At 36.7% G+C, this 25,077-nt stretch overlaps 1 protein-coding gene across 1 annotated transcript; it reads right to left on the bottom strand.

Annotated features, from left to right (window-relative positions):
- Positions 1-223: 223 nt before the first annotated feature.
- LAYN (layilin) lies at positions 224-24,084 on the bottom strand. The gene is given in 8 exon segments (XM_051986958.1): positions 224-1,829; positions 1,832-1,986; positions 2,914-3,016; positions 9,450-9,533; positions 11,097-11,147; positions 13,807-13,964; positions 15,951-16,251; positions 23,893-24,084. Coding segments are annotated over 8 exon segments (1,149 nt in total). The 5' UTR covers positions 23,990-24,084; the 3' UTR covers positions 224-1,629.
- Between the last annotated feature and the right edge of the window lie 993 nt (positions 24,085-25,077).

The raw sequence follows: 25,077 nt of genomic DNA, 5'->3' as shown, positions 1-25,077 counted from the left end.
ATATTTTTAGAAAAACTGCACTTGTTTAACCTATAAAAGATTGCTTGCTGTCTTAGGGAGGTGGAAGGGGTGAGAGAGGGAGAAAAATTTGGAACATAAAGTTTTACAAATGTGAATGTTGATGAAAACTATTTTTGCCTGTATTCGGAAAAATAAAATACTATTAAAAAAAAGAAAACCTTTAAGGACAAAGATTGAGAAAAACCTAGAGAGAAAAAATGGCTGATTTGTTATCCTTTCACCTTTTATTTCATTCTTGTTCTGTGGGACATACAGATAAGAGAATATTCTTTCATACAGTCAGGTTCTCCCACATGTGCCCTGGGAAACAGAAGACAGCAAGCTAATGTATTTTCATGATTGTATACGTGCAATTAATTTTTGTGCCATGGCCAAGGGCCACAAAATTAGAACCCAGAAGGAAATTGCCCAACCTTCACTATCCAGCACCACCATTGTTGCCCTTTGATTAAGACAAGGTTGGGACCTACCCTGGTAGAGGATACTGGAATAAAAGGAACTAACAAAATTTTGACAACCAGGAAAAAAAAAATCTCTTCATTGTTTCCATATCTGAACTTATTTTTCTCATGCCAGGCACCATGCATTTGTCAAATTCCTACAAGATTCCTTGAAATTTTTTAATAAGAGAAATAACTTTGTTCGTTGATTCTAATTTTTATCAAGCAAAGCATGAACCAGGAAGTTTATGCTTGCCAAAAGTATTTGCCACCAATATGGAGGATGTTTAGTATAGAATACATGTCAAAAAAGAGCTTTCTTTTAGAAGGTATCCAAATGCTTGTATTTATGGGGGCCATTCTGCTGATTTCATCAAGGTCTGGAATGTTAAGTCTTTGACTTAACCACCCATACAAGAAAATCTAGTAGATAAAAATGCCTTTTGTTGGAATTATGGTGAGTTGTTAGATGGACAATCTGTAGAAGACAGCCATAAGTCGATGTATCTTAGACAGACAATGCAACTGGAAAATAAGCTAGGTCCAAGAGGGATGGTGACTAGGTTGGATTGCCTTTGGAAAATTATACTATTTTTTTTTAATGACCCCGAGCTTTTCCCTGACACAAAGGCCCATCTTTTTAACATCAACATTCTTCTGGTGGTATTGTATAGTGTGAGTTATGAAATGCTGTAGCTTCAAAAAACTGAAATTGCAGATCACCCAAAAGGGTAGTGAAGTACATAGTGTGGGCATGAGCAGGCTGCAACATAGGACATAGGCAATTGTGCTGGAGAAACAGTGCAAAAGATGTTAAAACAAAAATGTATGACTGGGAAAAAATGGGCCAGTCACATAGTAAGAGCTATGTAACTGATGCACGGTTTGCATGCTCTGCTGCTATCATTATAAAACCAACAGAACCAGAGAGTGGAGTGGATCCCCTCTAGCAGATTTAAGTGGGGACATAAGTAATACTGCACAGGATGGGCAAGCACAGCCAAGTTGAGATCTTCAGGGCTGGAGGGAATCTCCATACTGATGAGACCACAGGTCCATCCAAATGTTCAGGCAGCCTTATTCCAGTCCTGCCAGTTTTATTCAAAGTAGAAATGTTTTTTTCTCTTTCTTTTCTACTTTGTTGTCAGTTCAAACTTTCCCACATTATCTAATAACCGTAGATTTCATTTTCTACCCAGCCAGACTCCTTATTCCTGCCCATCCTCTCAGGGGATAGTTCATAGATATCATTGGCCACAAATCCACTTTCCATGCTTGCCAAAGTCACAAAACCACTCTCAGAGGCGTTCACTACTATGTTATCATAGTCACAAGACAAGTCATTGGGAGTGACTCCTCCAGACCGGGCCGGAATGAAATGTTCTTCAGGTCTGGCCGAGGTTCGGTTAAGTCTGCTTCACTTTGTTTTCTTATGACATTATAAACTTCCAGATCAGGACTATTTCTTCTATGGGGAGGTGGCCAAATGTTTGGTTCCTTTGTGCTTTCTGTCTGCTCTCGTTTCCTGTAAATAAAGTAAACAGCGTATTATTTCCAGCCTTTTAGGAGATGCTGCTGTATTCTTCTACCAAAGGTCGCTTGGGCAGAAGAGTGGTATGGGGGTATATGGGAGCAGAATTGTGATTTTGAAGATGAACCCAAGATTTAAATATAAGAAAGTTTATTCCTCTGTAATTGCTTCCCCTCCTCTCCCCCCCAGGCAATTGGGGTTAAGTGACTTGCCCAGGGTCACACAGCTGGGAAGTGTTAAGTGTCTGAGACCAGATTTGAACTCAGGTCCTCCTGACTTCTGGGCTGATGCTCTACCCACTGTGCCACCGAGCTGCCCCCGTAATTGCTTTTAAGGAACATATAATCTCATTAGGGAGATAAAACTTAATACAAGGAGGAAAAAAGAGAGAAGTGGTATGATACCAGTTAATGAAAACAATTCTTAGCTCATTTGACTTCTTGGTGTACACTTAGGGATTTACTTTCGAATTTCAAATGTGTCTTCTGGAGTTATTCTTCCCTAGTTTTTTATTAAATAAACAGTGATACACACATACACACATACACATACACACTTCCATCAAGAATGATGATTTAAAAGATGGGCAGAAGCAGCTACACCCAAAGAAAGAACACTGGGAGATGAATATAAACTGCTTGCATTTTTGTTTTTCTTCCCGGATTATTTATACCTTCTGAATTCAATTCTCCCTGTGCAACAAGAAAACTGTTTGGTTCTGCACACGTATATTGTATCCAGGATACTGTAACCTATTCAACATATATAGGACTGCTTGCCATCTGGGGGAGGGGGTGGAGGGAGAGAGGGGAAAAATCGGAACAGAAGTGAATGCAAGGGATAATGTTGTAAAAAATTACCCTGGCATGAGTTCTATCAATAAAAAGTTATTAAAAAAAAAAGAATGATGATTTAACTTGCCTCCTTCCACAGATCCATAACCAACATATGACGGTAGTGACCACCAGAAGCAGGAAGAGGGGAATGCTGGGAATAAGGATGTAGGCAAGATTCAAATCACCTCCTAGAGAGATAAATACACATTAACACTATTTGTAAATTTTGTATGTTCTTTAAGGGAAAACAAAGGTCTTTTACAAAATTTCAGAGTTGGAAGGGTCTTAGTTGCCATTTACTTTAAATCATGTCTGAAAAAGAATCCTCTCTAAAACATACCTGACATTTCATCCAGCCTGAAGACTTCCAATAAGAATGGGGTCCACCACTTCCCGAGGGAGCCAATTCCATATAAATATGTACATGTGTGCACACATATACACAGTATACATACGTGTGTACATAGGTATACATAATATGTACATATTGCATGCATAATATGCAGTATATACAGTAATTCCATAAATATTAAACTATACACACATATATATCCACACATATATATCCAAACACATATATTAGGAAGTTTTTCTTTCCATCAAGCCTAAATTAGCCTCTTTGCAATTTCTATTTATTCCTCTTTGTTCTACCCTCTGGGCTCAAACATAACAACTCATGTTATTTGAGTCTTACATGAAGGTCATCCAAATACCCGAAGTCCTCTCTTCTTCAGGTTAAAATCCTTGGCCCCTTCATTCTATTTATATCTAACATGGGCTTCATTTCAGTTCACTCTTTCACTTGTCACTTGTTCCAAACCTCTCCATCCCCTTTCAAATCTCCCATGGCACTCCATCCCAACCAAACTCTCAGTTGAGAACCTTGCTTCATACTTCACAGAAAAAATTAAGACCATTCCACAAGAACTCCTTCTTCAAAGGGGTATAATATGTGTAAAACATTTAGTACAGTGCTTGGCACATTGTAAACACTTAATAAATGCTTGTTCCTTTCTCCTTTGCTCTCCCCTTTCCTCTTCATTTCATCTCCTTCATCTCTGCCTCACATGAGAAGTGTCCCTTACCTTTGTTGATGTGAAACCCTCTACATGCACAAAAAACTACATTCTATTCCATCTTTTCCCCCAGATTGATCCCTCTACCATCCCTCTTTTACCAACCTTAATTTCTCCCTGTTCGCTAGTTGCTTCTCTATGGACTGCAAACAAGCTCATGTCTTTCTCATTAAGAAAAAAACAAAAAACAAAAAACCCTCTCACTTGATCTGACCATCCCCAATAGCGATCATACAGATATCTAGAAGGCTATCTGTAATTTGTGTGCCTGTTTTCTCTCCTTTTATTCTTTTCTAAGTTCTCTAGCTGCCAACCTCATTACTTAGCCAGTACTGCTGTTTTAAAAGTTATCAGTGATCTCTTAATTGCCAAGTCAGACCTTTTTTCTCAAGGCTCATCCTTCTTTACCTTCTCTCTATAACCTTTGATGATGTTAATCACCCTCTTCTGAATACTCTCTCCTCTATGAGTTTTAGTAAAACTACTTTCTTTTAGTTTCTCTCTTAATTGGCTGACCATTCCTTTAATTTATTTATTTTTGAGAGGCAATTGGGGTTAAATGACTTGTTCAGAGTAAGCTAGTGAGTGTCTGAGATTGCATTTGAACTCAAGTTTTCCTGACTCTAGGGCTGGTTCTCTATCCTCTAGCTGCCCCTTTAGTTTAATTTACTGGATTTTTATCCAGACCACACTTACTAACCATAGACATTCTCCAAATGTCTTTGGACATTTTGGAGCCTTTTTTCTCTTCTTCTCCTAGACTATTTTACTTAATGAACTCATCCACTTTTATAGAGTCAAGATTATCTTTATGTAGATGATTCTTAGATAGGTTTATCTTCTCCTGATGTACAGTTTTCATCCTGAATTGAATTTTTAGAAGTAATATTAAATTTCATTTACCTTTCTCCCAAACCTTATTTATTTATTACCTCTATCCTTCCAGCTATCTAGTCTTGCAACTTTGATCTCATTCTTTATGTCTCTCTCTCACTTACCCCACCCCCCTATTCAATCTGTTGCCCAGTTCTTTAATTTTTATCTGTTACACCTATCCCAAAATATCATATAGACAATACCCTAGTGAAGAACCTTATCCCTTCATATCTAGACTATTATAGTCTTCTGCTTGGTCTATCTCAAATCCTGTTTTAATCCTACTCCAATCCATCCTTTATTTAGTTATCAAGGTGATCTTTCAAAAACATGTCTAATTATATTACTCCCCTCCCCCATAAATTCCAGTGGCTCCCTATAGCTTCCAGATCTAATAAAAAAAAAATTCTTTGTCTGCTAAAGCCCTTCACAGCCTCACCCTTCTTAACTTTCCAACTTTCTTACATATTAATTCTCCTGTCCATATATTCTCTAATCCAGTGATTCTAATTGCCCTTGCTGCTCCTGATACTTTTTCTCAAAGTAGTGTTTTTTTAAATCCCTGTCTCTCATTCCTAGAATGAACGATCTCCCTCTTTATGTCTGCTTTTCCCCAAGCTTCCTTCAACATTCAGCTGAAATTCTTGGTCTTTACTATACCCTTCTTTTCCATCCTGCACTTCTAGTACCTTTCTCTTGAGTTTAATTTCAATTTACCTTGCATATGTCTTATCTGTGCATAATTATTTATATATTGTCTCCCCTATTAGAATGGGAGTTTCTTGAGGATAGAAGATATTTTTACTTTCCCCTGTTTCTTCACTGCTTGCCATATAGTAAGTACTTAACAAAAGCTTATTTACTTGATTACCCTGATTGTTCTTCTCTGGAAAAACTTTTCCAACTGATAAATGTCCTTCACTAAACTGTAGCCCTGAAAGCACACTTTAAGAACTTTCTTTAGGTATTTGGGGGCTGTTGTGTTTAGAATAGGGATTAGATTTAGTCTGCTTGGCCCTAGTGATACAACCAGGAGCAAAGGGAGAAACTGAGGCTTGATGGGAGGAAGAACTTACCGAGAGGGTGGCAATCAGCATGGTGAATAGTCTAGAGCAGGAATGTCAAACACAAGGTCCTGAACCAGATGAAAATGTCATTGGGAAATATTTAACAAAATAAATAAAAACACACAAAAAACCTACAGATAATATGACATTTTAAAACTAAATTAATATGCAGCTCATAGGATTAGTGGGTTGCATTTCTATTTGAGATTGACACCATAAGTCATATAAAAACTGAAGGAATTGGGAATGTTTGATCTTAGGAAAGGGCAGCTAGATGGTGCCATAGTGCAGAGAGGACTGCAAGGAGTAAGGGACATTCATCTTCCTGAGTTCAAATGTGGTCTCAGACATTTACTATATGTATAATCCTGGGCAAGTCACTTAACTCCATTTGCCTTATCTGAAAAATGAGTTAGAGAAGGAAATGGCAAACCACTCCAATATCTTTGAGAAGAAACCCCCAAATGTGATTGAATAACAATAACAACCTTACAAAGAGGAAAATTATATTTTCTTTTTCACATCTGTGATACCATTGATGATGGGGGGAAGTGGTCTTGGTGAGGAAACTTAGTCTATTAATGCAGAAAAGCAACTGTTTTGCAACTTAGAATTTTAGAAAATTAGTCTGGGAGAATGACAGTATGAATCACTTGCCTAAGATCTATAGTTAATATGTGCTGGATGTAAGTCCAGGTCTTCTGATTTTAGGCACATTTATCGGTCTGTTATTTTTGCTGCCATATTTGGTACTTTTTATCTTGTTGAATTCTGCCCAATGTTGTCTTCCATCAAGACCTTTCTAGGTCTGTACTGTACTAATCGAGAATGTTAGCTGATTCTGCTGACTTTGGGTTATCTGCATGCCATTTTTACTTATATGGATTGTTCAAAATGACAGCATTCCAGTTTTCTTTCTATTTTGTTAGTTTCACAATAAATTGTTTTCTGGGGAGGAGAGGATCAGCTGATATTCATAAGTATACAAATGGGAACCATCTGTAAGGAAGTCTCAAATTTTAGAAAACTGGAAATGTTGATGTTATTACTTGGAAAGAAGAGAACCTGTGATACATAAACTAAATTCTTGTCCTTTCTATGTATTTCTAAGACAAAGAGTTTGGCATTAGAATTAGGGGTGATAATTATGGAAGTTAATGATACCAAGTGGTTCTTACAGTTCTCAATCTTTTTTTTTCTCTATAAACTTTCTCCTTTGGTTATCTCATCTGTGCCCATGACTTCAAGTATCATTGCTACTCAGATGATTCCTAAATCTCTAGTCTTAATCTCTCTCCTCAACTCTACTCCCATATTGCCAAATACCTGCTTAAAAATTCCCAACAGGGTATAAATGTTGAAAACTATCTTTGCATGTATTTTAAAAAATAAAAAGCTATTATCATAAAAAAGGAAAAAAATGATACACAAGCATTTCATAATAAAATGATTGTTGATTGTTTAAAAAAAAATCCCTATCTGGATATCTCAGTCCCAATATGCTTAAGATGGAAAGGATTATACCTTTCCCCCATCCCTCCTCTAAATATTTAGTTTTTATTTCCAGTTTTCTTTCTTTTCTATTTCTATTTTTCTATTAAAGTATCACCTTTTTCTATTTCTATTAAGGGTATCACTATTATCCTAGCCACCCATGTTTGTAAACTGAGAACTTCATTAGCTCTTCTCCTTCAGTTCCTTATAACTAATTAGTTGCCAAGTCTGCATATTTGTGAACCAGATCTATCATTTCATTAGTATAGGGAATTCCTAATGAGGAAAAATATTACAACTGCTTTTATTCTTTGGAAATTGCCTGGGGATAATGAGAAGTTAAATGAATTATATGGGGTAACATATCCAAGACCTAATCTTTTGAAAAGATCAGAGGCTAAATTTGAACAGTTGCCAAAGTCTTGTTGAATCTGACTTTATAACATTTCTCATTTGTGTCCATTTCTCTCCACCTCACCAGACAGCCACTTCCCTAGGTCAGGAGCTCATTACCTCTCAGTTGGGCTGCTACATTGGGCTCCTAATTAGTCTCCCCGATTCTAATCTCTCTCTTCTCCTAGCTCTCCTCTCCACAGACGCCAAAATCATCTCCCTAAAGCCCATGCTTCTGGATTAAAAATCTTCATTTGTTTCTTATTGATTCTGAGCTAAAATACAAACTCCTTAGCCAGATATTTCAGATGCTGTGGAGTATGTTCCAAAAAACCTTTGCAATCATATTCCATACTACTTCACATGCTAGGCATGTGGACTCCTGTTTTCCAAATTTAATATTTCATCTTCTGCCTCAGTACATAGGCTATCTATGTACCTGCAATGCACCCCCTCTTTTTTCTATGTTTAAGAATTGTTGTCTTTCTGCAAGTATCAGCTCAAGAGTCACCTCATTTGAGAAATCTTTCCTGATTTTTTTTTCCTAATTAATAAACATTTGTGGAATTGACAGTGTGGTATAGGGGTTGACAATTGTACAGGGATAACATATTTATAGATATATCACAGTACAATTTAGGATATGTTCTGTATGAAATTAAAGGGAAAGCTTCTGTTAGTCAAAAAGGGATAAAAGGTTGGAGATACAGGGAATCAGAGAGGGTTTTGTAATGAAATGGCAATTAAACTGGTTCTGAAAGTAAAAGAAAAACTTAAAAAATGGAAATGCCTCCAGTAATGTGAGGTAATTTGCACATTATAAAGAAGCAAGAGACAAAAACAGACTGGGGAACAGCTAGAGGTCTACCTTGGACAGGAAGGGGGGGTGGTGGTGACCAAATTCCAGTGAAGTCCCAATGATGGGAACAGGAAAAATGAAACTATGGGAGAAATGAGAGGACATGAAGTTGTGATCAGTGGGGAATTTCAGAGGTCAGAATCTTGGAAGTGGAGGGGCTGTAAATGATGGAGAGGTATGAAGTGTAACTACTCCCATAAGTTGCCAAAGTGAAATGAAGATGGAAGTCATGCATGTGGAAGAAGTTGAGGGAGACAGTAAACAGAGAAAGATTAGAATCTGGAAGATCAATTATGGATAATGCAGCTAAGAAATGAAGCATTATCAGAAATAATATTGGGGTTGCCAAGGCTTACTAATTGTGCCCTAGCATGTCAGGAAAAGTTCTTCTCCATTTCTTTAAATTATTTATGTTTTATTGTATTTTTACTTATTTTGTTAAAATTTTCCCAGTTACCTTTTAAGCTGGTTGGACCTTACTTGAGAGTGTTGTGGGGTACATTCTCTGCTCTGAACCAATAATTTAATGTGACTGATAAGGAAATAAGTCCAGAGAAGTCCTCATTCTTGGGTCCTCTAATTCTTATTTCTCTGCATCTGTACTTTTATCCACCTCCTTTATGTACATATTCCCAGAAGATACATTTGCCATCTTGGCTTTTCCTCTTCAGGCCAGTCTGTCTGATTTTCCTTAGGACATCTCTGCTTGAATAAATCCCTAGCTCTCAAGCCACTTTGTGGCTTTAGAAAATTACTGTCTCATTTTGAAGCAAATATGGGAAAATGCAGCTGTCTCTGATCTGTGACCAGAGGAAAGCCTGACATTAGTTTTTCTTCAGGAAAGTCCTATGTGTACCTTTGGTTTCTTTAACTGTACCATTAGCATCTTCTTTCAGGAATCTTTCTGGAAGCGTTGGAGTTACCGGTTCTCTTTTATCACCTAAGTAGACATAGAATCAAGAGCATGAAAAATGTCAGTGATCAATCATAATTAAAATTAAATTAAATTTAAATTTTAAAATTTAATTTTAAAAATGGACAAAACCTAGAAGTGATTGCCTGGTCCAACAACTTCATTTATAGATGAGGGACTTGGAAAGGAGCCCTGGCTTAGAGCTAGAAAAGTGAAGGGACTTGTCTAAGATCACATATTATAGGATGTAGCCAGTGTTCAAATACAGGTCTCTGGCTCCAAAGTCGATGCCCTTTTCCACAATGATCATAATTATCTTTATTGATCACCAGCAAGGCAGTGTGCTAAGTGCTAGAGAAAGTCAATACAAAGAACACTAGCAATTTTTGCTTTTCCTTGCTTTTTCTTGCTTTTCCTTCACCTTTGCATTTCCAGAAAATGTTTTTAGGAAAGTTGGAGGCTGCTGCAGAGGCTTCATGATACCTGGGTTTTTATGGGCAGCTCCTGAGTTCATGAGTTTTCAAGATCAGGTTTGAAACTCAACAAGTCAATAAGTATTTATCAAGCACCTATGGAGTGTGTTATGTGTTGGACCATAGCATATGAAGTAAGTGGGCACGCACACTGAAAATTCTAACATTGGTTAGTGATAATTTTGAGGGTTTGGAATTGGCATTTTGGTTCCTATCTTGTGGATTAAAGGGAGCCATTCACAAAGTTTATGCACAAATTTCTGAGAACAACATAAATTATATTTTCAGCGGTTTGTTAGCACTTTCAGAAGTATTCAAAGAACAGCAGGAGATAAGTTAATGTTTGCTTGGTTTTGTACCATAGATTTATAGCTGGAAGGGACCTCAGAGATTATCTATACCAATGGTGTCCAACTCAGATAGAAATAGGGGTTTCTGAACCATATATAAGGATCTCTTTGGGTTGTATATTGATTTGGTTTTAAAATATAATATGATTTATGTTTTATTATATTTTCTACTTATTTTGTTAAACATTTCCCAGTTACATTTCAATCTATTTGGGTTTTAATAAGGAGTGTTGTGAGTCTTATGCTTGACACCTCTGATCTTGATCAACTGCTAAGTTTGATTGATAAAGAAACCCAGAGGAATGATGTTCTCAAAGTCACACAGCTAGAATGTAAAAGAGCCAGAACTTGAACCTGGGACTCAGGATTATAATGCCTCCTCAACAGGTAGCATGATTCTTTTTCAGAATGAAAATGTTAATAGCAGTCATATTTCCTTTTTCTCAAAATCCCATAAAAGAATCCCATAAAAGAAGGCTCATAGCTCTGTACAGAACAAGAGCAACTAATCCTGAAGTCAGGAAGACCTGAATTCAAATCCTGCCCTAGATTCTCAGGATCTGGGTAATCTGGGGCAAATTATTTAACTTCATTTGCCTTCAGTGTCCTCACCTGTAAAATGGGGATAATCATAATGCCTCTTTTTATGGATTTGTTATAAAAATCACATAAGGTTATATTTATAGAAATGTTTTGCAACACTTAAAGGGCTATATACATGCTAGCTATCAATAATTCAGATCGTAAATATGAGGCTGCTAACTCACCTCCAGGTAAATGACTCCATATCATAGAAGTAGCTGCCAGTATTGGTTTCTCTGAAGAAAATAAAGCAGAACAAGATTCACTTTCTATATCATTTAGGTGAAGTCAGAGCAAAACAAAACAAAAAAAGATTTTCTTCCTGCTTATTACTTACAGGATAGCAGAAAGAGTCCTAGTTCTGCTATCATAGGACCACAGATGTAGAAGGAACCTTAAACTCCCTCATTTTACAAATGAGAAAACAGAGACATTCAAGTCCCTTGCTAAGGGCCACATAACTGGGCAGTCCCTGAGATGAGATTTGAACTCAGCTCTTTGTGATATGAAATCCAGCTCTCTATCCACCATACTGGGCTTCTTTGTATGACTTTGGTCATTTCATCACTCACTTTCCCCACCTGCAAAGGGTTTGGACTGATGGTACTTTTCTGCTTTAAATCCTATTATCTGATATCATTTTAAATAATAACAAACATTGAATTTAAGAGTTCAGCGTACTTTTGACTAGACCATAAGACCAGGAAAATAATTATGCACAGATTCATATACTATTGAGAAATGGTAGGAAACCAAAAATGACTTTTATATCTATCTTAACATATATGAATATTAACAGACATACAGATCTGACATATCTTTTCTCAATGGGAGATGGAAACCATTACATGCCATTTCCTTGAAGATGGGGTGTACAGATTAGCCAGAAAAGTCCCAATAATAATAGAGTAAACCCACACTTAAACAGCACTTTAAGGTTGATGGAATACTTTCCATAAGATAATCCTCTCTCCCTTCCCCCCCCCCAAAAAAAAGACATAGTAAAAGTATTATTAGTTTCAATTTACAGAGAATGAAAGGGAGGCTGAGATAAGTGATTGACCCAATATCATAATACTGAAGAAGTGACTCCAGACCTAGTTTTAAGACAATGCTTGCAAAGAATAAGAGGTTTTCTAAAATTCGTCATCTTAAAGTTAAAGCTCACCCAGAAAGTCAGGAAAAAAATCTGTATTTGAGTGAGCTGGAAATTATGAAGTAAGTAGGAGAGAAGAGGAAAAAAAAAAGAGCAGGTAGAGATTTTGTGGAAAGTAAGTAAAATTTTAAAGGCAAGAGTAAAAAAGAAAACATACTTTTTAGAAAAACTGGCAATGAAAACATGCTCATGGAATAAAGAAAAAAGAGAAAATTTAGGAAAAAAAGGCAAATTCCAAAGTACAAAAAAACCTAATCTAAATAACAATCTAAATCTAAATCTAAATAACATGAGCTCTCGCCCCAAAAGTTTAAACCAGACCAAATTTTAAACAAGAAAAGCCTATTTGGACTTATGAGTATTATTTAGATGCTCTTCTCTTTTCTCTGGCAATGAAGGACAGGATCAAATTGGATGTGTAGAGTGTAAGGACTACTAGACAGTCATCTCCATCTTGAGAGACAAATGCAATTTAGAAAAAAGAGAAAAACAACTTGACAGCAAAATTTTACTCCAAAAGGCAGATAAATTCTAATTAACTTCAAATAAAGGTATTATTTTTATCTCAAATTAGATCCAACCAGTAAAACTGATTCTAGCCCTGTCTGGAAATAATGTGAAATAGAGGCTAAGCAGTCAGCTTTGGAGACAAGGAAAAGATTGACTGAAAGTCACCTCCAGTTTGGTACTAAGTAAGCAACGATAGGAGTGTTTGAGGAGCTTAAGTAGCTTAAGCTAATTCAGAAGTAAAATTCTAAAACAGAACTAGAAGCAATATGCCTATCTAATTCAAAATACTTATTAAAGAGTAGAAATGCCTGTTATCTCTGTCCAACATAATTGAGATAAACCCATTGATTGTCTCAATTCCTTCCTTCCTGCTTTGTTTTCCTATTTTCTAAAAAAAAAAAAAAAAAAAAAGGATCCAAAAATAGACATAAGAAACAATCTATTCTTATTATATCTGATTTGAAGCTTTGCAGGAGAGAAGAATATATACCTCTTACAATTCATCTTTTCCTAAAACTTAACCTCTGAAACAAGCTGGAGTTTGTGGCCATCTACCTTTTGGCTCAATGTCTGGCATTTAAAATAAATGCTTATTGATGTAATGATTGTTATACTTTTTTTTTTTTAACTTGTCTTTCAGTTTTTTTTAATTAAAGCTTTTTAATTTTCAAAACATGCATGGATAATTTTTCAACATTAACCCTTGCAAAACCTTGTGCTCTAATTTTCCCCATTCTTCCCCCTGCCCTCTCCCTTAGATGGCAAGTAATTCAATATATGTTAAACATGTCAAAATATATATTAAATCCAATATATGCATGATTGTTATGCTTCTTCATATATCATTCAATGTTAGATCATCACTGCATTTCATCACCATCTAGACCACTTTGTCCTTCCCCCACCCTTTTTTCCCTCCTCTTCCTTCTTGGTTAAATGCTAGCATTTCTTGAATCTGCCTTTCAATTGAGATGAATAGCTACTTTCTTTCTGTCTCTCTCTCTGTCCCTCTGTCTCTATCTGTCTTTCTGTGTCTCTTATCTCCCTGTGTCTCCCTGTGTCTCCCTGTCTCTGTGACTTTTTGTCTCTGGCTCTGTCTTTCTTTCTCTCATATTCCAAAGCACTGAAAAATTTTGGAACAAGCATTCTGATTAACAAAGACCTATTATCTCTGAAATACAAGGAGATGTTGGAAACTTTAAAGCATGGCTTATGTAGTGAATCATTACCCTCAGAATATTTGCAGATGAAATTGTTCTTCATGTTACATCTGTCATCATTCCACTGAGACATGTAGGGGCCTCCAATGCCCACTGGAGCTGATGGCTGGTGGTACATAACAACACAGACTTCGCTCCCACAGGAAGGCTCATCCACATACCAATTCCTATAGGAAAGAAGATAAACTATAAAGACACACAGGAGATGCTGCTGCAAAAGCTCCAGCCTGTGCTTTCTCATCAAGCTCTAGGGAACTGTAAAATTAAGACAGTTCCAGATCATGCCATAGGATGAGGGATAAGCTGAGATAAATGATATGGACAGGCTTTAGATTCAATGTGTCACAGTCAATCACTGAACATTTGCCACAACCTCTTTTCAAGGAGGTTGACATCATCATAGACCATCTGCAAGGCTACTTACTTTGGGAGTAATAAGAGATTTAAAAAATTTCCTGTTTTTTTTTCTTTTTTGCTAATTAGTTTTTTTAATTGAAAAGGCCTTTTAAAATTGTAAATTTAATAAATGTCAACAAAAATAAGCAGTCAAATAGACAGGCCAAACAAAGGGCAAAATCATACTCTCAAGCCCTTAGCCTTTACAAAGGTAAAACCAAAAGAATTAATAAACAATAAGAAGCAAAAAAACAAACAAACTTTCTAAGCTTTCCCTGAATTCTGGATCTTGTTTTTCCTCATGTTTTTATTCACTTTATACTAATCCTTTTAAATTTCTTGGTATATTTCATATCATTTTGTTGTATCATGATAATCTATTAATCACATTAATATAAAGTATTTTATATTCATCATTCTCCAATTGCTGGAATAAGATTGTTTCCATTTTTTTTTTTTTTTGCTATTGTAGAGAGAGAACCTATGAATATTTTTGCACAAATATATTATTTTTTTAACTTTTATTTTGTTCTTTTGATAAAAGTTCTACCAATAAAGCTGATGGATCTGTAGGTATGAATATATTTGTGACTAATGGCATATTGTCATATTGTTTTCCAAAGTTTTCAATAATATTCAGTTCTACTAACAATAAATAAGTGGGATATAGCATTAATATATTAATATTAGTATATTAATCAACAGTGATTATTATATTTATGTAGAATATATATGATTATATAAATATAATATATGGAAATATAATAATACAATATTATATATAATATATGCACAATTATTTTAATTGATGATTAACAAATATTAATTGATATATTGTTATTTATATATAATATTCCATCCTAGTCTCATAAACAATGGGTTTTATCCTCATTGGGAGAGGGTACTATTTTTTCCATGTTAGTAGGTATAAGATGAAATCTTAAGGCTATCTTGGTATGTATGTCTCTGATAAATAGGAAATTTGAGTAATTCAGGGGATTTTTAACTCTTTCTATTTCCTTCTTTCTGAGGTATCTGGTTATGTCTTTTGATTATTGTCTCAGTGGAAAGTAAGTATAATAAATAAGTACCAGTTTTTTTTTATAGATTCTTGATGTCATTGGCTATTTTATGCATTTACCATCTTTAATATATTTACTACAAATATTTTTCTCTAAAATTTTTTCTTTTAGTTTGAGATGTTATTTTTGTTGTGCAAAAACTTTATATAATTGAACCCACTAATTTTTGTTTCTAATTCTTTTTCTTCTGATTAATGAAACTATTTCACTTCTATAAGTTGAGTTAGTCATAATATGCTTGTTTTACTTTTACATAATTTGTTATTTAGTATTTAGATCACTAATCCAGCTTGGCTTGATTCTGGTAAATGGTATGAAGTATGACTTCAAAAAAATTTTTTTTAATCTATCATTTCTCAGTTTTTAAAATTGAACAATGATTCTATTCTTCGGTGCTTTTAAAGCCCAAATCACTGATCTCTCTTTTTGAATTCTTTATCCTATTTCATTGATCTTCTTTTCCTATTTTTTAGTACTAAGTAGGTTTCAAAAAAAATAATTATTGATGTATAATACATTTTGCCATTGAGTAGTATGTCTGCTAATTAAATTTGACCAGACCTATAATTTCATTTCCTCAGCTAAGGAAGATTGACATCTTCTTTGAAGCTAATAATTAGTTGCCTGGGCTGGGACACGGAGAAGTTTATATTTTGTCCCAGACCAGACTCCTACCGAAATGTCGATGTGCTGCCATCTGTCCACATATACAGATCTGAGCAGGCTGTGCTGTTGTTGCCCTGGTTCTCCTCACGCCTTCGAAGCCCAATCCAGAAGTCCCCATCAGAAGCCAGGAGGTTTTCAATGAATTTTTCTATCAACCTCTGTTCATCTTCAGACTCGACACTGACTAGCTGACCTCCATCCCTGCGGCAGGCCATGCTGGCTTCATCAAAGCTGACCCTCCTGGAAGCATCATGGAAGTACACAACTTTATAGCATGGCCTCTGAGTCCCTCCTCTGCAGATTGGCTGTCCTAGAGAAAAATAAGTCAGCCGGTTTCAGCATTTCAAAGTATATGCCTGGGAAGAAAAGTTTAGAAACTACTGACTTCAGTAGCTCCAGGGAGAAGAAGGTGAGATGGTGCTCAAAGAGTTTGCAAGGAATTCTAAATGAAAAGCAGAAAAACAAGTAATAATGTTAGGCAGCCTTCTCAGAATTAATATCTACCCTTTTTCTCCCACTCTCTCCCTCTTCCCTCCATGGATTATTTTTCTTCCTTCCTAAAGTCCCCACTACATTCACTTCTGGTCTGGGTATTGCTCCTTTGATAGCAGGAATCTGTTCCTATTCCTGCCCTTTACAACCTCTTTTTATTAATCATGTTCTCTCTTTTGACACAGCTCCTACTCTTATACAGACCTTTGTTGCCCCATATCTGGCCTACTGTAATAGTCTTCTGGTTGACCTCCCAACTTCAAGTCTCTCTACACCCCAATCCATCCTCCGCTCAGCTGTCAAAGTGATCTTCCTAAAGTGTGGGTTTGACCACATTATCCTCCCGGCCCTTGCAAAAACTCCAGTGGCTTTTAAAGCCTTTCACAACTGGCCCTTGCCTACAATCTGATTTCTTACCTCTTATAACCCTCCCACCTACTCTCTGAACTTGTGACTCCAGCCTCATTGCTGTTCCTTTTATATTAGCTTATATCTTTTAACTCCATACATTTTCACCGACAATTTTCCTCCTCACTTCTGTCCTCTGGCTTCCTTCAAGTCCCAGCTAACATACCATCTTCTATAAGAAGCCTTTTCCAATCCCTCTTAATATTACTGCCTTCCCTTTAAGATTATCTTCAATTTGTCATACACACACACTACATGTATATGTGGTCTCTTTATGTACATATGTACACATATATAAACATATAGGTATATTATGTTATGTACACACATATTATATGTATACACATAGTATTTGTATATGTGCTGTCTATATATACATGTGTACAAATATATAAACTTATGTATTTGAAAGAAATGGCGAACTACTCCAGTATTTTTGACAAGAAAACCCCAAATAGGTCATGAAAAATTGGATATGAGGGAAACAATTCAACAACTATATGTTGTGGACAGAGACTGTTTTTGCCTTTCTTCTTATCAGTAGCATATAGCAAAATATCTGATTCAGTTTCTTGTGTTGCTTGATAATTTCATGTTTATTTACTTGATGTGACTTAATGGATAATAATAATAAAAACTACAGTTTCATAGCACTTGCTATATGCTAGGTACTTTGCAATTATTATCTCATTTGAAATTCAGAACAACCTTGGGAAGTAAGTGCTATTATTATCCCTATTTTATGGATGAGAAGACTGAGGCAGAATGAGGTTAAATGATTTGTCTAAGGTGATACAGCTAGCTTTTGGGGCTGGATTTGCACTCAGGGCTTCCTGACTCTAGACTTAGTGCTCTACCTACCACACCATCTAGCTGCCTCCTAGATAAAGTGTCAGACTTGAAGTCAGTCAAGATCTAGCTTTAAATCCTTCTTTTGACATCAGCTGTATCAATTAACATCTTAGAGCCTCAGTTTTCTTCTCTGTAAAAAAAAATTAGAATAACATCATCTAGAATGTTTACAAGATTGTTTTGAGGTTTAGTTGAGATAATGTTTAAAGCATTTTATAAATGCTGTTATTATTTTTATGATGTCATTTAGTCAGTACACAAGCATTTATTAAGTACCTACTATGTGTCAGGAAAAGATACATAATAGAGAATACAAAGAAGAGCAAAAGACGATCCTTTCTCACTCAGTCTAATGGGGAAGACAACATATAAACAAGAATGTATAAACAAGGGTACCCTTGAGCTAATCAAGAAAGGGTAGAACTTCTACTTAAAAACCTTAATGAATAAGAACCTCAAGACTACTTGAAATAGCTTATTCTGGATGACTTTTACTTGTCTTACTTATATTGTCTTACACACATACGCACACACAAACACATATGTATATGTGTGTGTGTGTGTGTGTGTATATTTATATAGATAGATAGATAGATAGATAGTCTTACTTATCCTGAGCTGAACTCTTCTTCCTTGTGAAGTTTACCTATTGATCATATTTTTGCCTTTTGAAGCTGGCAGAAATTAAATTGCTATTCTGTATGATAGCCCTTCAAATAAAAACAGTTAACATGTCTCCCCAAGTCTTCTTTTCTTCAGTTTAAACATATCTAGTTCCTTTGGTTCTCCTGACATAGTTTCCTGTTCCCCTTCCCCCACTATCCTGGGGAGTTCATCTGGGCAAACTCTCCTGTATCTTTTAAAATATGGCATACAGTATCAGGAGTTAATCTTATGGAGATGCTCTGATGAGAGCAGAATGCAGAACTCTTTATTCTTCCCTTCTGGGCATTTTTGCTTCTCATCATTATCTCTCTCTTCCCCCCTCCCCCTGTTTTTTTTATTTTAAAATGATTATTATAGGTTTTTTATTCACAAAACATATGCATGGGTAATTTTTCAACATTGACCCTTGCAAAAACTTCTGTTCCAACTTTTCCCCTCCTTCCCCCCATCCCCTCTCCTAGATGGCAGGTAGTCCCATACATGCTAAATATGTTAAAGTATATGTTAAATACAATATATGTATACCTATTTATACAGTTGTCTTGCTACACAAGAAAAATCGGATTTAGAAAGAAGGTAAAAATAACCTTGAAGAAAAACAAAAATGCAAGCAAACAATAACAAAGTGTAAATGCTATGTTCATCATTATACCTGTCCACTCCACTGTGCACATGCTACATATTCATCTTTATCTTGTTATTTGTGTGCACATTTTATTTTCCAACTAGGCTGTAAGATGGTCCATGGCACTCAGGGACTACATCACTTTTCTTTCCCATATTCTCAACATTTGCATAGTGCCCTGAACATGGTAAGCACTGAGTAATTGCTTGCTGAATTGGATCTGCTGAATACAGATTCAGATCTCATTAGCTTTTTTGGCAGCCTCATCACACTGCTGACTCATATATTGAGCCTACATAGCTAGGCTAAGGATGCAGTGACTGAAAGTCCCCTGCTCCATTACGTAAGGACCCTACCTCTGGTTTTTGAAACATTACCTCATTCCATTAGAGATTCCTGAAAAGCAGAATGGCTATTCCTCGAAATGTGCACAGAGGAGATTCCCAATCTCACCCAAAGGGAGGCAATTTTCTCTTTAGTGACACGATGGAGTCTCAGGAGATTCTGACAATCAAAATTAATGAATCTGCTTGATGATTCCTTGAGTCAGGAGGCTCAATGAGAAATCAAACACAATGTCCTCCATTTTACAAACAGGATTGGAAGTTCATGTATTGGTAGATTTTAAATTTATACACGTTCTTGTTGTCATCATTAGATTTGTAAGTAAGGATTATTTCATTGTTCTTATAGCTTACCTTCCCCACTCTCTTTTTGCACCAAATACATGATTTGCATAAATAAATATTTATTGATTGGTAATCTATTATTATTATTTTTAATTTAATTTAATTTTATAATAACTTTATATTGACAGAATCCATGCCAGGGTAATTTTTTTTACAACATTATCCCTTGCACTTGCTTCTGTTCCGATTTTTGGTAATCTATTATTAAGAGAGTCTTCCCTCTAGGGGAGAAGTTAAAGGAAAGGAGCTAGTAAAGTTCTTTGCTACAGAGGGCTGATCCCCTGACATGGCCTAACAAAACAGATTTGCTCCAGAGCTAATGTGATGCATCCCACCTGACTACATCCTGAGATGACTAAAATCATCTCCCCAAAATAGGTGGTGGTGCAAGGCACATAACCTAAGAAGTCAACGACACAACAGTCCTATATGTATCAAAATATTTATGTCACCACTATTTGTGGTTGTAAAGAATTGGAAATCAAATAGATGCCTATCAACTAGGGAATGGCTATATAAACTGTGGTACATGAATGCAATGGAAATTAATGCACGGTTAGAAATAATGAATATGATAATCCAGAGAAGCTTATTTATCATATATATTTTTATATATCATATATGTATTATATATTACACATATTAATATATTATAATTATATATTATTTTATTTATTATATTGAAACACATGAAGTAAGCAGAATGAGGGAGGAATTGTTGTTTTGGCTTTCTTTGTATTCCTCAATGCCTGCCTAGCACACAGTAAGTGCTTAATAAGTGCTTCTTGATAGCTTTATTGCTTGAATATAAAAATAAGTATAGCAATACAATTAGAAAGAACAAGAAAAAATCTGAGAGACAGCGAGGATAGAGATAAAATATGGACTTACAAGTCAGGAAGATTCAGATCAAATTCTGCCTTGGACATTTGCTATTCATATGACCCTGGAAAAGTAATTTAGCTGTTCCAACTAAATTTCCTCATATGTAAAATGAAAAGGTTGGATCTAGTACTTCTAAGGTTACTTTTAGCTCTAAATCTCTGATCCTATGGTTTTATGACTGAATATTGTGCAGTTATAATGACCAAAAAGCACTCTTTGCAGAGGTGAGGTGGCTATGGGTTTGAAATATTGCATATACTTGGTTATGCTTGCATCAGACTTGGTTAAGGTATAGATTAGTTTTCCAAACTGCTTCCTCCCCGACTCCCCTTCCTTTCCTCTTTATTCTATGTTATAAAGGATGGGTAAGGGAATTAAAAAAAGATGTATTTGGCAATGAAGGAAATTTTTTTAATGAAAATAATGATAAAAAGATAATGATAAAAAATTTTAAATTAAGTGTTAGAGATTCTTCTCCTGAAGATTATGCTTAATCTTTCACTGATATATATCAAAGAACAATATGATCATTCATTTCAACCCTAGAGGCCACCTGGGTCAACCTTTTCATTTTATAGATGAGGGAACTGAATCTTTAGAACTCAAGTCATGTGACTTCGAATAGAGCACTCAGTCTCATACTGCCTCACTGAAATGTCATATTTGAAATCCACATCATGGAGCACAAAAGTATCTGATATTTTTATTCCAACAGCATGCAAAGAAGAAAAAACAAGTCTTTTAAAAGAGATCAAGGCCATGTAATAAAAGAGCTAAGGCTCTTATAAGGTGAGAGCATAAATTGTAACCACTGAGAGAAGAAAAAAAATTTGGTTTCACAACTTCTTCTTTTTTTTTTTTTCATCTCTAGGAAATTTGTCGTTTATAGATGAGGGTGCCCTAATCTGCTTCAGGCATGGGACAGTACTATCTCAGTCATATTAACCTACTTTACCAGAAAACCAGGACAAGGTTTGGTTGTCTTGGCTGTTTACATGCAGCCAAATCCAGATCTGTACTAAGGATAGGTAAATCTTTATAGGATTGAAAGATGAAATCAGGAAGTAATCCAGCAACCTCAAACTTTTCTTCCCTAACTCTCTCCTCTCCTCCAACATCTCACTAAACACTTTAAACAAATAACTGATTTAGGTGTCACATCAGATCAAGTGTTGGAAAGGACAGTATAGATCTTTCAGTCTTCTAGGGATTCTTATCCTGGATCTATGAATAGATTTCAAGGAGTTGATGAAATTGAAGAAAAATTACATCTTTATTTTCACTAATCTTGAACTAAGTTTTAAGATTTTCTTCTATTATAATAACTAACACTTGAATAACACTTTAAAATTTGCAAGATACTTTACAAATATCACCTTATTTGATCCTTACAACATTCCTGGGAAGTTAGTGCTATTATTATCGTCACTTTACAGTTGGGGAAACTGAGGCAGAGGATGTTAAAACTTGTTAGAAAGTGTGCCCAGCTAAAAAGTGCTTGAAGCAGAATTTAAAGTCAGATCTTTTTGACTTGGATCTGGGGTCGAGACCACTAATTCTTGTCGCAGTGGCTGTCAATTATAAGTATAGACAACAAAAACATTATTCTGTGAAGGGGTCCTTAGGTTTTACCAGAATTCCAAAGGATCACATTATATAAAAGGTTAAGAACTTCTAATCTAGTCCAATTCCTTTAGTTTACTGGAGAAGAAACTGAGGCTCAGCGAAATGAAGAAGCTTGAGCAAGATCCCATATGTGATAAATAATAAAACCAAGTTTTAAAATAGGTTTTCTGTTTCTAAGTGCAGTTCTCTCCCATGATCTTCCCCATCTTCCTCCCCACCTCCCAGTCCCTTTTTGTTCTGCTTATTTCCAAATTCCCTTCAGATACTACATTATTACTGAATAGATCTTTGTAATAATGAGTTAGATTAAATCTTAAATATTAGAGTTTAGGGGTTTTCTAAAATAACACTTGTTTTTAAAGATGAAAAGATGCATGCAGGAATGTAAGTGACTTGCATAGCAGAGATGAAACTAGAATCCAGTTGGTCTGACTACCAGTCCAATGTTCTTTTCAACACATCATGCTGCGTCAAGAAATGAGATGCTTTGCCAAGAAATGAGGTTCAGCTAGAAGCTGGATAACAACATCTTCCAGTTGTTATGGAGCAGGTTTATACAGGGGGTGGGAGTCTGGACACAGCAATTCTCAAAAGTGGACAGGTGGATCAGGGGAAAGAAGTGTCAGAAATAGCTTAGTCTAATTCAGAAATTTAACAGTCATAGTCAGCTTTCAATCGTCTGTGAATTATCCATGGAAATTCTAAATTCTAATTCAGTTTTATTTCCTTGGGACACATTTCTTGGCTGCCTGCTGATGTGGATTTTGGGAATAAAAATTATTCATCTGAATCAGAGCTGGACCTTAATCATCTAGCTTCCTGACTTTAGTTTCCTCTTCCTCCTAAGAGGACAGCCGGTAATATTGACCACTACAAAAAGATCTAAACCATCTAGCTATTTCCCCTCCTGAAAACATGAAGGCAATAGGGATCCAAGCACATAAATGATTTGGGGTTACTTATGACATATTTTGAATTTGGGTAGTTGAGTAAAGGTCAGTCTATTTGGCTAGGGAATAACAGAAAGTCAAAGCAATTGCTATCTATTTTTCTTCTGCTGTTACGTTTTAGCCTTATAGAGAGGATACAGCTTCCTTAGACGAGATCTGTATAAAATAAATTATGTTCCTCCTCCCCCCCCCCCATCCCTCATTCCGCAGGCATGCAAAATTATATTGGAAAAGGCAAGAAGCCAGAGCTCTGTACCTCCTCTGAGGTCCAAGTCCGAAGCTAAAATGAAGCGACAGAAGGAAGGAAGCAAAGAAAGCCAGTTAAACCCTGGGAATCAGGCGGGCTTGGTTCCCAGTAACTATAGCTTTTCCGATTTCTAAGGCACAAATATTTTAGTGGAAGCAATCTGCCTATCCTACGCCCACCCACTCTAATTTATACACCTCCCAAGAGTTAAGAAAATTCTAGGGAACACAGGCAGGGGATCTAAGCGATGCTAAAGAAGGCACCCCGCCTTTCAGGAGCTTGCTTGAGTAGGCTTGACGGCTCAAATAGCGGATTTGACAGGAACTCAAGGGCTCAGGTCCGCTTTCTGTAGACCCCAAAGGGAATCTCGTGGAATTAAGATTGTTCCCTCAAGGAACACCCCAATTTCCCTCTAACCGCCCCATCCTAGCTCGGCTGCTTGTACAGGACGGAGGATTAGCGGGGACAGGCCGCTGTGCACCCCAGGGACGAGGAGAAGCCGGGATCTCACCACTCAGCAGACGGCTCCCTCCTTCCCGCGGCCAAGCCAGGACTGCGGTGAGGAGCGCAGTGAGCGCCGCTCGGGGCTGCACAGACCTGGGCTGCATGGCCCCAGGATCCCGGCGCCCTTAACAGCTGTGCGGAGTGCAACAGAGCTGCAGCAGCAACAGCAGCATCTCCCGGGACCCACAGCCGACCACTGCGAGGGCGCCCTGGAAGGGGCAGAGCCCCTGCCGGGAACGTCACGGCAAGGGAGGGCAGCCCCTCCGGCTGTCCCGCCCCCCACATAGCCGCCCTCCTCCCGTGGGCACCGCGCCCGGGGACGCCTTTAAGCGGACAGACACAAGATGCGGCCCTTCCCAGCCAACGGCTCAAGGCTCGGCCGGCGCAATCTCCTGGCCGGAGAGAGAACCGGTTTAGTTAGAATCCAGTCACTTTGTGAAAACTGTAGCAGCATCCCGGCCAGGCAATTTCTTTTCTCTGAACTTCCTTTGCTCTCCATAATCCAGTCTGAAACAGTTGCCGCTAGTTTCCTCCTCTCCCCTCATCCCCTTCCCCCCGCCCAAAGAACTAAATAAAGCAAGCTCCTTCCTTCTGTCTAGTGAGCGCTGCGGCGGAGAGCTTTCAGAGGAGATAACTAAATCCTGGCAAGTTCAGACAAAGGGGGCATAAGCTGACCCAGGGCATGCTTTGGACGGGAAGAGGAAGGGTTAAGGAAAAGGAAGGAAACAAGTGTTAAGCTTCTACTATGTGTCAGGCACTGTGCTAAGTAAGCTTTTTACAAATATCTCATTTGATGAACGGGATTTCAAGGGCACCTAGCTTAGCTGAGAAAAGGATGATCGTTAAAGATTAAAAAACAACTGGAAAAGCTGAGCCCAGTAGGGTGGGCCCAGAAATTATGCAGGAAAAGTTAAGACTGATGTGGCTTCTAATGGTGTAGTTTTACTCCGAAATCAAAAAGTTTTCTCAAGATCCATCAATTAGAATAATATATACATGTATGTTGTTCTAAAGCACTTTCAGTTTTATAAAGTGTTTTTTAACCCTACTATATAATTGGTAGAACTTGCCCTGAAATTAAAAAGTTTGCTCAAGATGTTTAAATTAGAATAGCTCACATAAATGTGTCTAAAATCACTTCTAGGTATATAAATCGTTCTTTCCCTTGCCACAACCTTGTGAGTAGGTAGCT

The sequence above is a fragment of the Antechinus flavipes genome, chromosome 3 (genome assembly GCF_016432865.1).
Source record: "Antechinus flavipes isolate AdamAnt ecotype Samford, QLD, Australia chromosome 3, AdamAnt_v2, whole genome shotgun sequence".
Lineage (NCBI taxonomy): Eukaryota > Metazoa > Chordata > Mammalia > Dasyuromorphia > Dasyuridae > Antechinus > Antechinus flavipes.
This window is presented reverse-complemented; position numbering and strand designations above follow the sequence as displayed.